General features: G+C 24.8%; 4 protein-coding genes across 4 annotated transcripts; 3 read left to right on the top strand and 1 right to left on the bottom strand.

Annotated features, from left to right (window-relative positions):
- Positions 1-1,491: 1,491 nt before the first annotated feature.
- LOC114123404 (probable RNA polymerase II nuclear localization protein SLC7A6OS) lies at positions 1,492-6,086 on the bottom strand. Its single transcript, XM_027986359.2, has 6 exons — positions 5,681-6,086; positions 4,357-4,482; positions 3,611-3,825; positions 3,383-3,535; positions 1,932-1,987; positions 1,492-1,812 (listed from the first exon to the last, which is right to left on the bottom strand). The coding sequence occupies exons 1-6, from the start codon at positions 5,819-5,821 to the stop codon at positions 1,667-1,669; spliced, it is 837 nt and encodes a 278-aa protein (XP_027842160.2). The 5' UTR covers positions 5,822-6,086; the 3' UTR covers positions 1,492-1,666.
- A 174-nt stretch (positions 6,087-6,260) lies between these two features.
- On the top strand, positions 6,261-10,235 carry LOC114123402 (uncharacterized). The gene is given in 11 exon segments (XM_027986355.2): positions 6,261-6,564; positions 6,634-6,875; positions 7,248-7,351; positions 7,408-7,666; positions 7,724-7,952; positions 8,015-8,164; positions 8,167-8,235; positions 8,302-8,589; positions 8,654-9,166; positions 9,765-9,961; positions 10,029-10,235. Coding segments are annotated over 10 exon segments (2,112 nt in total). The 5' UTR covers positions 6,261-6,564; positions 6,634-6,686; the 3' UTR covers positions 10,143-10,235.
- A 124-nt stretch (positions 10,236-10,359) lies between these two features.
- LOC114123403 (tRNA (adenine(58)-N(1))-methyltransferase non-catalytic subunit TRM6) lies at positions 10,360-11,992 on the top strand. Its single transcript, XM_027986358.2, has one exon. The coding sequence runs from the start codon at positions 10,683-10,685 to the stop codon at positions 11,925-11,927; it is 1,245 nt and encodes a 414-aa protein (XP_027842159.2). The 5' UTR covers positions 10,360-10,682; the 3' UTR covers positions 11,928-11,992.
- Positions 11,993-13,020: 1,028 nt separating this feature from the next.
- Positions 13,021-14,978, top strand: LOC114123408 (bis(5'-nucleosyl)-tetraphosphatase [asymmetrical]). Its single transcript, XM_027986363.2, has 3 exons — positions 13,021-13,361; positions 13,430-13,545; positions 14,662-14,978. Exons 1-3 carry the CDS (start codon positions 13,241-13,243, stop codon positions 14,869-14,871), a joined length of 447 nt encoding a protein of 148 aa, XP_027842164.2. The 5' UTR covers positions 13,021-13,240; the 3' UTR covers positions 14,872-14,978.
- The last annotated feature ends 425 nt before the right edge of the window (positions 14,979-15,403 follow it).

Here is a 15,403-nt window from a genome sequence, read left to right as displayed (position 1 = left end):
ATTCATCGCAATGATTAAAGTTGGCTTAATATTTAAAATATAGCTTATAAAAATACTCTAATATCACTTTCATAATAATATCTAAACATCTACCGAACTGCACTCCATTATACAGACCAATCTCTCTCCTCCCAATTCCCTTAAAAATATTAGAAAAACGTGATTAAAACGCAGTAACTTAGGTACCTAGGCACCTAGCTAATATTATAAAACTAAAAGTTAACAAAAAATTATCTGAACCGATAACAAATCATTAAATAAAATATATAGTAAGAACAATATTGGTAAGCTTGATAAGACAAAATCAATGGACAGATTATAAAATCAGAAACAAAAGATAGTTAAAATTAAGATATCATAAAAAAAAATAATTTTCTAAGTAAATAGAAAGATCTATGATTGATTAATATATTATTTAATTGAAAAGAAATGAAATAATAGTAACAAATAGAGAAAAGCTACAAACCAATTTGAGGGTTGTAATAATAAAAAACATATACTTGACAATGTAAAATAGTTTATCTAACTCCAAAAATCCCATTTCATATCCTAATGAATGACATACTCCATTCTAATTTAAAAAATACTCACAGACACTGTTACTATCTAAATTCCACTTTAAGTGTTACAATATTCAATAACTCATTAACTCGCAATTTTAATAAGTTTAAAGATGACTCATCTTAAATGTTTCATCATTTCATCAATAATTATTCTAGACAACCCCAGTAAAAGATTAAAAACTTTAGCATCATGAACTAATAATTATCTGAATAAATAAATTAAAATAAAACAAAACTATTATTATAAAAATAAATATAATGGTCCCCAAAAGTGAAGAGGAAATTTACCCTTTGATCATACACAATTATCACCTCATTTTTAAATTAAATAGTATACCAATCATAGAAGTATTTATTTTTGGAAAATATATTATTCTACAGTCTACATTTATGCTTAGTTGAATTTAATTATTAATGATATTAATACAGTCATTATACACGAAATAGTAACTCTTTATTGTTTTGAAATAGTTTTCCAACATAGTAATGAAGGTTTGATAGGTGATTCAGAAAAAAATTAAAATAAAACAAACAAAAACTCACCAAGGAAAAAATTTAATTTTAATTAAATTGTTAATTTAAATATTACTCTTAAGTCAGTTCAACTTGTTTTTGATTTTTTTAACCGAAAAATAAAGCATAGAAAGTTACATGTTAAGTAAGGCCATGTAAACATAAATACCTTTTTTCTTTATAAAAACCAGAAGTTTATTGAATTTCTTGAAAATCAAAGATGTAGAATAGCATTGATCAATTTAAATTTATTTAGTCAATTTTGTATTGAGTTCATTATTTATAATGTGAAAATGAATAATTTTATATTTCTGGACTAATTTATTATAAAAAATGTCTAAATTAAATAATCATCATTGTATTATAAATTACTAATAAATTGAGAATAAAATATTAATTTAATAAATATAGTTCCTTATTGACGATAAGTTATTGTATTTATTTATCTTTATTTTGAATATTACACATAATTCGGAAAAATTTTAAATACTAACAAAAAAATGTAATAAAATATTCTTAAAAAATATAATATATTATAAAAATAAAAATTAATAATATTTCATTTTGTGAACACAACTGATCATTTTTAATCAGTCATCTGAATCATTTGTACTTCCAGAACTATCATCTATAACACTATTATAAAAAAAGTGTTCTTCTGCTTTCACACGTTCTTTATATTTTGCAAAATGTAATTCATAGTCCTCAATATCTTCTGAATCAGTACTGCTATCACCTAAAACAAATACAGTACAAAATTTTTTTATTTATTTAATAAACAAACTATTTAATTTATAGGTAATTAACATTTTATTATATATCATAAAATTCTATGAATATAATAAGTATACTAACTATGTATTTTCCATTGTTTTGATTTAGAAATTAGATCTTCACAACTATCTTCTTCACTAAAATTTAAAAAAAATAATAGTAATATTATTAATATTATCTTAGATAAGATCTAATATCTATATTCCACTAATTAAAAAAAAAAAAACTATACTCTGTCCAGCAAAAGAACACATTGATTCTAAATTTCTGCTCATCCTCCAGCATTACCCTATTAACGAAACCATAGCATAGGAGGGTGTCATTTGAGGATGAGCAAAAAATTCGATTTTGGTTGGCCCGTGGTCCATTCTCTTGCTGGATAGATTATATAGAAAAATAAAACTAGAAAAAATTAATTATAAAAACCAATAAATTGAATTACCAACACTATTTAAATACATAACATCATCTTGGTTCGGAGACAAGTTAGAAGTAAAGACCATTTGATAAAAACATATTTATATATTTATGAGCAAAAGAGCGTTTATTCATTTAATACAGATTAAATTTACAATATTGTATAAAATGAATATGTTAACTTTTATGATTATACTTTGTTCAATTCAAAAATGTCCAGTTTTCTACATACTTATTAAGATTGTATGTTGACTCAACCTACCTAATGCCAAAGTTGGCAATGATTATAAGCCAATCATTTCTGACAAACACAAGACGGATAGGTAGCTAGTTAAGCCAATGTTAGAACTAGAGAAAGTTACACAGTTTTTGTTTGCAGCTTAACCATTCTTAAATTTATATGAATAGAGTATAATCTAATAACTTAAAACAATTACTATTTTTTAAATTAATAAAAAAATGATTTAGTAGTACAACTTTATAGTGTGTTCTGAGTGTATTTACTTTACTTTACTTTACTTTATAAAAAATTATAATATACATAATGAACCAGTCTTATAACCCTTATATACTCTAACCTACTCAAAATTAAATACTTCTCTTATTATAACAAAATAATTGAACTCGTCAAAATCTAAACTTTTAAGACTTATAAATAAAATGTGACAATTCATTTTTGAAATTTTTCAATTGCTAAAAGAACAACTTATCAACTTTTTACCTTGTATTAAATTTTTAAGAATTTGACTCAATTTTATTTAATTTCAAACGTCTATAAATAGCTAAAAAACTGTATTATATTTAGATTTTTCATTAAACGAACTATGCACAGTGCATTAGTACACACAAACAATAAGAATTTATAAAATTAAATAATTCTGATTAAACAATGTGTAAATATAATTATTAATTTTAAGCAGTATTATTACACTGTGATAGTTTTTGTTTGGATCCAACTGTTCCATTGATAAAATTTGATAACGAGTATAACGTAAGCACTAATTGTCCGTATATTTTAATGCTATTTTTATAAAATATTTAAGCAAGTAATAAAATGTTTTATTATCTTAAAATAAAACTATTATGTATTTAATAATATATTATAATAAAATTACTCGTTATCCATTTCATCCTCATCAGGATAATCATTTCTCCAATTCCCTTCATCATTGGAATCATCATCTTCTTCACAATGCGAGGAATCAATATCAGAGTTCTCAATATTATTACAAATATTAAAAAATAGTTCGGAATCTAAACCATGTACGCTGAAAATAAGATACATATAAATTTTAATTCTCTTAAAAGAGGTCAAATGATTAAATAGTAATTAGTAATGGTACCTATCAATATCTTGTACATCAATTAATTTATCATCATTATTTAATGCAACATATAAGTCGTATACATAGTCAACTGAAATTCCTTCATCTATTAAGGGCTTGCTATTATCTTCGGCTTGCTTAACAAAATCAACAACTTTTATTTCTGAGTTCTCTCCATCTATTTCTTCAATGGGTACTGTGTCTTGTTTAACAGCTCTCAGAGTATTAACTAGCTAAAAAAAATAATTTTATGAAGATACTTGGTATTATTAATGATTAAATAATTAATAAGAATCATATCCACTATTTAACAATATAAATAATAAATTATTAAGTTAAATATATTTTTAAAAGTAGGTAGCTACAATTAGGAAATAAAAATTAAAGAACTGACAAATAATTCTTCCTCTAATCTTAGCACAGAATATTAATATTAAATGTAACAATAATTATTATTATTATCATTATTAGTTTAAAAGTAATTATAAGCTACTTTATTCAAGAAATAACTTTTAACTCGGGGGTTTTTTTTATAAGTTAAAACGAAAAGTACTATAAGATTTCAAGAACAAAGAATTTTTAATTAAACTTTATCATTGCTTACAAAATTTAAAATGTATACACCAATTTTTAAGTAAGATGGTTGAATGGCATAGTATAAATACAAGTTTACTTTTATTTATAATAGCTATTAATTATTTTTAATAATTTAAGCACCTACTTCATGATTGAGTAAAAAATAATAACTATAATTTATGACAAACCTTTAAACGTTTAGCTTTTGAATGTTCAACCACATCATTAATGTTTTTGTTTTTCTTCTTCTTTGTTAACATTTTTACAGATTGCTCTTCTTGGACCTCTTTTAATATTTGTGAAAAGTCTTCATACTAAAATTAATATGAATAAATAAAATTATTATTATGAGTTTTTCTGTGCAACTAACAAAATATAATAATATAACAAAATAACATGACATATATTACCTATGTTAGTACATGTTAATAACAATAAATTAAAACTACCTAGCAGTTCTCAAACTGGGGTACATAAGACTAAATGGAGGAAGTACAAAAAATTAATAAAGCCATATTTTTACATTTTACTAATGTTTGTAATAGATCTAATATTGTTTAATTATTTGGTAGGTATTTTCATAGATTATTATTAGGGATAGGATTATAATGACCTAAAAAATCTCAAAAAATGACTTAGAAAACTCAAAATATGCACTATGAAAATTCATTTATATTATAATTAGTTATACCTAGCTTTAAAAATTGTATATTTAATTTTTTTTTTTTTTATGGCATTATAACTATAGTATTTGTAAATGTTTAGTTCTGTTATACTTATTGAGGTTTAGCTATATGATAAAATTATTATAGACAATAACTTATGCTATATAATTTATTATTCGTATCGTCAGCAGTTTGCCAAAAGTCTCTTGTTAATCGCAACAATTATCATTCATTTTAAGAACAAAATTGTGAAAAATGCTTTAAAAACTAAGAAAATGCACTAATATCATCAAAAAATGCAAAATAAACTACTTTACAATAATCAATATCACCCAAAACACATTTTATACTTAAGGGCTAACGTTTCAAAATACAAAAAAAAAAATGCCTTAACATGACTAATCCCTTGTATGTCTAAAACTCAATCAATTATATTGAGTCAATTAATTTCCATCCCAGTTTGAATTTTTTTAATATTTTGTACAATCCTTCAATATCTATACTAGACCGTCAACAATATTGCGCAATATCAATTATTATGCAAAATTATTGATCGTGTAGAATTTTCCGAATTCTTAATGTGGCCCACAGAAAATATTAATTGGTGACCCTGGTCTAACGTGTAGGTATATATCCCAGTATAGATAGTAGAACGAAAAACCAAGTCTATGTGTATACTGTACACACATTTAAAAGCAATTTTACAATACATAGTACAAACTAAAATTAATATTATTCTCATACCTACCTAATGGCGAATTGAATAAAATTAAAGATAAAAAAATTAACTGTAAAATTAATACTACCTACCCACTACTAATGAAACAATAATGCAAAACAAACTCACTTCGTCTTTTAAAGTGCCAGCAAATTGAAATACACTATCTCGGCTGAAATCTGTACCGACAGTTTTCAACTTCTTGTGGGATACGACAATGGAGTTAAAAGGATCTTCGTTGTGACGCCTTTTTACACGAACAAACGCCATACCTAACTATTATTTATTATAAATTACAGTTAAAGTCAGTCAATCCGGCGTGTGGTTTCGCCGAACACGCGCACTTGAATACTGAAGTATAAACAAAAAAAACAACGTTTAATCTAAATCAAATCAACATTCGACGTCGAACGGATATCTCAATAATTTATGATTGGAATTTTTATAACAAGTCACAAGTTAACAGTTTACAACTAACAAACACCATGAAAGCTATTTAAAAAATAAAAATTAAATATATTATCACAACAAGTAATTGTTAATTTGTACACCACGGTCACCGTAATACTATCTTTTATCTGTATTCTATGTATCGTGGTACACACTGCACAACAAATACACAATACACATTGTATAATTTTTATCACAATCACTGAACACAATGAATTGTGATAAAATGGGGACCACGATTTAAGATGGGGACGGAAGCTGCTACAGAACAATATGACCGTGGCTTTCATGTAAAAAAATCCTTATGGTTTTGCCGCCAATTTTTGTTTTATCATCGGTCTCATAATCATGACTTATACATTTTGATAAAATTCAAGCAGAAGTCTGATTTAGAACTAGTTTTTACTAGATATTTTTAATTTTTATCATTCTTGAAGAAATTAAGACTTTATAATTCCAGTTTTTGCATGCAAAGTTATTCAAGACTTACGAAGTATAAATATTAAAAACATTTTCATTACTTATAAATAAAATAACACTTAACATTTTGATAATGAATCATAGTAGGTATTATAATAATATTATTGTGCTTAAATATCTTTTGAACTACTCTTGATATAATTTTAAAACAGAATAACTTTGGCAAAGGAATTATGTTTGGTAACTTTATAAAAATAAATACATAATGGAACCCTCTGTGAATTTCGAACAACTACAACTAAAATCTGAGTATTTACACACTAATTCAAAACATATACACTTTCATGAAGATGGTGAAAATACTTTGTTTGTTTCATGGGACGATTGTGTCATGGTTTTATACTCACTTAACAATTTATCCGAAGCTAGTCTTTGGAATCCCATTGAACCTATTGTAAGTTATATAAATAATAAATTTGCATTAAATTTTTAGAAATCTAAAATAGTTTTAAGTTAGTTAATAAGATACCCATGTTAAATACCTATGCGCCTTTATTAAAGTGATTTTAATTGATTTATATATTTTTATGTATATACTATTCAGTATTGATTACGTACATTCAAATTAAAATAATTACAATTTGTTTGATACAAATACATATTATAATAAGTGAAAATATAAACTAGGTAATGATAAATCTCTAATTACATAATAATTATGATCTATATTCATATAAATTGAATGCATGCATGCGCTGATCTTTAACAACAACAAAAAAATAAATAAATTATATAATATATTGACATGTGTATTTATATTTACTAGATTGTGCCAATAAGTAATCCAATAATATCAATATTGACCTTTAATTCAAAAATGTATTGTATTGATAAAGTTGGGTCTATTTATCATCTAAAACAAGTTCAACGGTAATTTATTCACTATAATTTCCTTGTCCTAAATTTATTTAAATTTAATATTTTAGAGATTCTCCAGACTTATTTGATTGTTCTCTATCAAAAGTTACTCAACAGCCATTATCCTGCAATTACGAATGGAAACCCTTCTACTCTCAAAAATGTCCATGTGAAGTTTTTGGAACAACTTGCTATACAGATGGAATTGCTCTAATAATAGCAGTAGGAGAATGGATAATGATACAAATGTTAAAAATAACTATTAATGATAAAAATGAACCAACTATATTCAATGCTTGTAATAAACAAATTAGATCTCAAAAACCGGTAATAAAATAAAAAATATATTCAAATATTACTTCTAATAATTGTATGTACAATTAGTTTCCATTTGTAGTTACTTCATTTGTATCTTGTACTTGGAGGGATTGGTTCAGTAGCAAACGAGTTATAGAACTTTTCGGATTAAATGTAATTGACTGTCTAGATATTTTTATAATAGCAACAGAAGAGTCAAAAGTATATTGTACAACATCTAATGTGATTAGTAAAAAAGTTTCATTATTTTTAAACAGTCCACAAAAAATTCTACACATTCAATTTTCGGATTTTGGTAATAATTCTGGGATTACGTTTATTACTATTTAGATTATTATAATTTTGTCAATTTTTCAGATTCAAAAAAATTACTGCTAGTTTCATCTAATGGAATTTTGATGGTTGTCCATTGTGTTGAAAGTGTTGATTCGGCATTTATTTACTTGGCAGTTACAAAAACAGTTGCTACATTTATTGTCGACCATACAGTGATTTTAAGTGATGGTGTAATTTATTCTTTATTTCATTAGATAAAAATTTTTCTAAAATAGTCAAACAAACTGTAACTCAGTTGAAAGGTACTATTTTAATTTTAGATTCTTGTATTAGAAATATCTTATTGCATTTAAACCTTAATATTTTAGGAGTTATTTCATTATGCCGATTTCAGTCAAATAATATTATTGCAATGACTCGATTAAATAAAGTGTATAAGTTATCTATTAAACTTGAAGTGATCACTAAAGAAGATGAATTCAAGTTTCAATTTAATGAAAAATCAATTTTAGAAAACATAAAAATTCTTTGTAAGAATATAGAGTCTTTAAAAGAACAACATGATGTTATGAATAAATACATAAATGCAGTGTCTATTGTTGCTCGTAAAGATTTGGTTGCTCAACATTGTTCATTAAATATTTTAATATATTCAGGTTATATTGTTTATTCAATTGTACATACAGATTTCAATAAAACATTAACAATTTTCAAATTTAGGTGCTAAAGCTGTCAAATTAGGAGCTTGTCAAGATGAATATATTTTTGCAATCAAACTTTCCACTGACTGTTCATGGTTATCATTTCCATCTTCAATTTGGCAGCTTTTAGTTCGAATTACTGATAATAACAATTTATCATCAAATTGTGGTCTACATTCTTTTGACGTTGATCTCTTTAACAATAATCATCCATTAATTGTAAAACATAAATTATTAGCTACAGTTGCTGAAAATTATACATCTGGTTTAGTACACTGTGAATTGGTGTGTCAAGTACAAAATGATTCAATCAATCGTTGTTTGATTATTCCATTGAATCCGATAAAATTAAATTCATTATATTTTGTCAAAGCTGAAAAACGAGAAAAGATACTGATGATCAATCCTTTGGAAGATCGTCATAAGTATGTTTTTAAATTTCCAGAAAATGTATCATTAGCAGATTGTTTAACTGTTATTACCAATAGAAATAAACATAGAACATCAAAATCATTTTATAAAAGTATAATTGGTAAGTGCTAAAATCAGTATTTCCCAGTCGGAGGTTTGTTTCAAATTAAATGTTTCCTCCGTGCTGTGTACTTAATTATTAGATTATCATTTATTATTCTAAGAACAAAATATATAATATAGTATTTATATTATTTGAGTGAACTGGTATATTAAATATAAATAAGATTCAAATGTTATATCGCTATTTTCAATATAAATATGTACTAAAATATAATAATGTACATAAAAATTAGTCTTCATAAATAAATTGTATTTTTTGTTTTATTTACATATCAATTTTACTAATTTTTGAATTCCAGTGTACAAAAAAAAAATTGATATAATAAATTTTTAAAACTTTAGCTTTTAGTAAGAACTACTTATAATGAACCTTGTACAGTTGTACGTATTACATTTGCAAGACTTTTCAACACATTCAAATTTAAATTTAAATATTTCATTATTTTTTTATTTTAAAATATTTTTATATTAAATTCAAAATTTCAACTTTGAACACTAAAAAAATTGTGCTTATATATTTTTAATATACCTATTCTTCTACAATTTTAACAATTTATTTGTGATCTTATTTGAATTTATAACTGTTTTTATTCTAGATAATACACCAAATACACTATACTTAAATTATTTTGGAAAAATAGTCTCAATAATTTTGGACAACAAAATTACTAACACAATCACCCTGGAATGTCTAGATCAAGATTCTTTAGTTGCAGTTCGTAATGGAGTTTTTAGTGAACTTTCAAACGATCAACCAGCAATTATAAACATTTCAGTTCTCGCAGACATACAAGTAAATAGATATAAGATATAAGTTTTTTATAATGATTAATGTAATATTTTATTTATTTGGTTTTTAGAAAGAACTTTGTTTACTAGAAGAGTTATCAGTTAAAGATCGTCAGAACAAAAATATTGTTAAGGAAATTAAAACTAAAATTCAAAATCAAATTAGTAATCATTTACCTGTGTAATCAGACATTTATTTAGTTTAATATAATAAATTATTATGTTTTACTTATCAATAAGCTTAAAAATATAATACATATTTTATTCTTAAATTATTACTCGGTAGTCCGTTAACGGCTCTGTAAATTTCTAATGAACGTTTATGCAATCCTAAGACCCGAGGGTATATTAAGATTAATATATTACTATATTAGCTTAATAAATTAATATATTAAGATTATTAATAAATTTAACGATTTCAATTTAACGAACATCTTCAATCGTAATCGGGACAAATAGTTATCGGAACAAGTGTTTTGTGGAACAATTTGTAATGATCCGGTTTTGACCACGAGGATGTTATCAAATGTTTAGAGTATTTTCAAAATAATATACATATTTTATCTGATAAGAAAATAAAAGTTACTAGTTAGTAGTTAGTAACTTACTAACATCATATTCAAACAATATTGTTACAAATTTAACTTGAATTTTTTTTTTAATATTTTAATATTATATAAATGAGTATTGACCGAAATTATAAAAGTATTGTTTAAATAAATATCATGACGACAACAAATCTAGAAAACATTATCTCACGAGGTCATTACTTAATAATTAACAAAAACGAGACTTATTTAATTCATCAAATATCGAACAAAGCCATATTGAAGTTAGGTCGCGATGTCATCGATCTGAAAGCTGCTATTGGACAACCATTCTCATCTACCTACAAACTTGAGCCAATTCCAGAGAAAAAAAGACACTACACATTGGTAATATGTAACGATAATCAGGCACGTAACCAATGGTCAACGAATGGTTGCGGTACCGATAACAAACTTATAACCGATGATAGTTCATCTCAATTGTTAAGCACTGACGAAATTATAGCATTGAAAGAAAGTGGAGAAAGTGGGCAAAATATTGTTGAACGATTATTAGAAAACAGCAAGACATTTCAGCTAAAAACTGAATATGCTCAAGAAAAATATTTGAAGAAAAAAGCCAGGAAATACTGTGATTATTTAACTATATTTAAACCATCAATACGGCTTATTACTGATGTGTTGTACAAGCAACAAACTCTTCCTAAAACAATAGCTTTAAGGTTTGATACATTAGCTCAGATATTATGTCGTGTGAATTTGGATCCTGGTGGCAAATATTTATTATATGAGAATGGAAGTCAAGGTTTATTACAAGCGGCACTTCTTAACCAACTGCATGATAATGGATCCCTTGTACACATATTCTCTTTGACATCTGAACAAAATGCATTAAGAGCAGTAAAGGCTATGAATTTTTCTGAAACTAAAATAAAACAAATGTTAACTGTAAGTTTAGATGAAATATTGAATACAAAAAATGAAGAAAATATTCCAGAAGAAAAAGATGAAGAAGATGTACCCAATTGTTCAGATGATAAAAAAAGAAAAAGTGACGAAGCATATACGCAAATAAAGAAAAAACATCGACCAATAACAAGTACAGATGGTTTAAATTTTATAAAATCAAATAAATTTGATGGCTTAATTGTAGTCTGCAGAGAAGAACCAACTGAATTTGTCAAAACACTTTTACCATATTTATCTTTGTCAAGACCTTTTGTCATATATTCAGCGTTTAGAGAAGTACTAGTTTCTATGTATGCTGAATTTAAGATGAGAAGAGATGTTGTGTTCCTTCGACTAACTGATAATTTTATGAGATATCATCAAGTCCTTCCAAATAGAACACATCCTGATGTCACAATGGATGATGGAGGTGGTTTTTTGTTTTCTGGATTATTTGTTGCCGGAACGAAATAAACAACTGTAAATAATGTCATACTTTAATGCCATTAATAAATGTTGTTACCTATTTTTCTAACAAATATTTATTATTATTTATTTATGTATCTATTATTTCCTAATTCCTACTTTTATAGATAAATTACCTGTTTAAAATGAAAAAAATTACACCATTTATTGTTGTTGAATTATTTGTATTTTCAGTTTTTCATATAAAATGAAAACATTGCGTGTAGACTTATAAATTACACGTTTTTTTTAGTTTCCTGTAAGTTTATTGATTTATGATGGTTTATGTTTAAAGCGTAAGTTTAATTTAACCATAGACCATGGTTGAAATATGTATATATAATATATATATAATATATATTAATATATAATATATAAATATGTATATTTCAACCATGCCATAGACATAATAAAATATAAATATTATGTCTATGACAAGGTGGATTGATATCTATCCACCTTGGTCTATGAATTTAACAATTTAACTATTTCATAGATATTATTGAGGGCATAAAAAAAAAATGGCACGAATATCTATAGGTAACATAGAAAAAAGATTAATAAGATAAATATAAGAATAATAATATACTAGGTAATAGTAATATTTAATATCATAAGTACTAAGCTCGACTATTATAAAGATATTATCTATAGCCAGGGCCGTCTTAAGCTTTGCAGGGGCCCATGGGCACCCGGAGCTTAAGGGACCCTTTTAATAGGCCTAAACAAGTTCAATAAAAACATCAAAAGTTTATTTAATATGGATTACTTTATTAATTAAAAACTATTTTACAGAATTTAGAAATATTTTTTTATAGATGGTCGTATTAAATATTAATACGTTACAGCTTACAATTTAAAGTTGTAATTTCTATTATTATTCGGGGCCCACATTTGGCTGGGGGCTCTGGGCACGTGCCTATAGGGTAAAGACGAAACTGTCTAAAGCCGTGGTACTAAGCAAGCCAGTGTCATGATGACACGATTATAAAGAAGTTTTTTATAACCGTGATTGATCATTGATGATGTACATTCTTATCTATCTCAGTGAGTATCATAGATAATAATTATTGGAACCGGCTTAGCAATCTATGTAGTTTACAATTTTATCATTTATATCTATTATCTGTGCGTACATCTTAATTTCTTTAATTTTTAAATTCTTTATTTTAATTATCTAGGAAAAAAAAATAAGGATTTTTTAAAAACGTTCAACCATTTTATATAACAACCTTTTAAGTTATTTTAACTTACTAAACTATAGTAAGGTTTTCTATTAAATTATAAAAATTTAAGTATTTGTTAAAACTTAAAAGTAAATCATGTCTAAGGCTGTAAGAAAAGCAGCTGGATTTGTAGTTTATAGAAAAAACTGTGATGAAATAATTGAGTACTTACTTATGCAAGCATCTTATGCAAATCATCATTGGACTCCACCAAAAGGTATTAATTCTACAACTAAACATGATTCATCTAATTGTTATATATGTTGACTTATATTAATATTAAAGGTCACTTAGAGGAAAACGAATCCAACATGGATGCAGCTGTTAGAGAAACTGATGAGGAAGCTGGTATTAAAATGAAAGACCTTAGTGTTGATCATAATTTTGAAAAAGTGTTGAAGGTATAATGTTTTGTGACTAATACTATAGTGTATTGTGTTCTTTGGATAGTTATGCACTTCATTACCAATGTTTTTTTAAATATAAATATAAATGTAATGTTGTATTGTAATCTATAATTCCAACTTTCTATATTAGTTAACTCATAATTTTTTTATTCCTTAAAAATGTTGACTCTTACATTATTTTTAGTTTATTTTATTTAAGTGTTATGAAGATACCCTGCAGTTTTCAGTTCAGTCATGTCCTCTGTAATTATACACTATATTACACATCTATTTTGGGCTGATAGCTGTCCATATATTAGTTGTATAATATAATTGTCAAATATATATTTTATCTATTTTATAATATTAAATTTTTAATCTAACTACAAAGATAAAATAACACAGTATACAAATTTGTACAACAATCCATCATAAAAGGTTAAGTTCAACTTGTTAAAAAAAAAACAAGTACTTACAATCATTATTCTAGTAATTTTGTGTATGATACTAATATACTATTAATACTTAATATTTGTATACCCAAAGTAAACTAACTAATCCATTTAATGATTTTAATATTGTTTTTATTTTGTTAACATAAAAATTAATTATTTAAATGTTTTAATTTTAATATTTTAAAGTGAAGTTGATTTTTTTTTTTCATAATTCCCCACGTTGGTAGGTAAATAAGGGATATTATAGTGTGAATTATTTACTGATGTTAATATTTGTACATTTTTTCTATATCTACTGCACACAATTCAGTTTTTTTATTTTGATATCTTATAATTTGTATTATTAGGGCTATACACATATTTGTGTATTAAATTTTAAAAATGTATTTTTATATTGATATATTTTTAAAAATTAAATTATTTTATTCATTATGTCTAATATAATAATTAAATAGCATGGTTTCAGTTTAGAACTTGAAAATATTATAAGTACATATTTTTTTAGTTGGAAAATTCGAAATTAGATTATACTATTGATGTTTAAATAAAAAATTTCTAAAGTTAATCTTAAATTGTAGTTTCAACTGCACTTAAATTTATGTTTAATTTTATATGTCATTATTATTAATTTGGTTGTATTTTTTTTTACTTAATATGACTTATTTTATTTTTACAGTATGAACCAAAAGACAAACCATTTACCAAACAAGTCACATATTATTTGGCTCGATTAATTAATCCTGAAACATCAGTAGTGTTGTCGAATGAACACCAGGATTACAAATGGTTGCCTCTTGTAGAAGCTAAACATTTGGCATCTTATCCTGAAATGCAAGAATTATTGGATGATTGTGAAAATTATTTAGTTAAAACCAATGTTAAGTAGATTATTATAAGTATTCTTGTTATTTATGAATTAAATCGCATTAAAATTAATTAATAAACAAATCCATGTTGTTATTTAAATAAATTATATTAATTAATTAAAAATAATATTTATAAATACCTATATTGTTTTTAAATTATTTATTATGATAATAATATTACAATAAATTTCTACATGGATATAATTTATACAATAATACAAATTATTTAATATGTAATATTGTATACTCATAATACTTTTTATTATTTATACTGTAGGTTTATATTATTTATAGCAATTCGTTCACATATTCAACTACCCTTTGGAATACACCACATGAGTATTTACCCCAAGTAGGAAGGTATATTATATCATGTCGGTATATTGGCATAACTAGGTCTAAATTATTATGAGATTTGTGGGCTAACAATAAATGTGCCTAGTTGAAAAATTTAGTATTTGCAGGATGTTTCACTAAGAACTCTTACTCTCCTTTAATCTTACAATGCATTTATTAAAATTCTAATATTCTGTTGATTTTTTAAATTTTTAA

This window comes from Aphis gossypii, chromosome 1, assembly GCF_020184175.1.
Source record: "Aphis gossypii isolate Hap1 chromosome 1, ASM2018417v2, whole genome shotgun sequence".
NCBI lineage: Eukaryota > Metazoa > Arthropoda > Insecta > Hemiptera > Aphididae > Aphis > Aphis gossypii.
The sequence above is the reverse complement of the archived record's forward strand: the minus strand, read 5'-3'. Positions and strand labels throughout refer to the sequence as shown.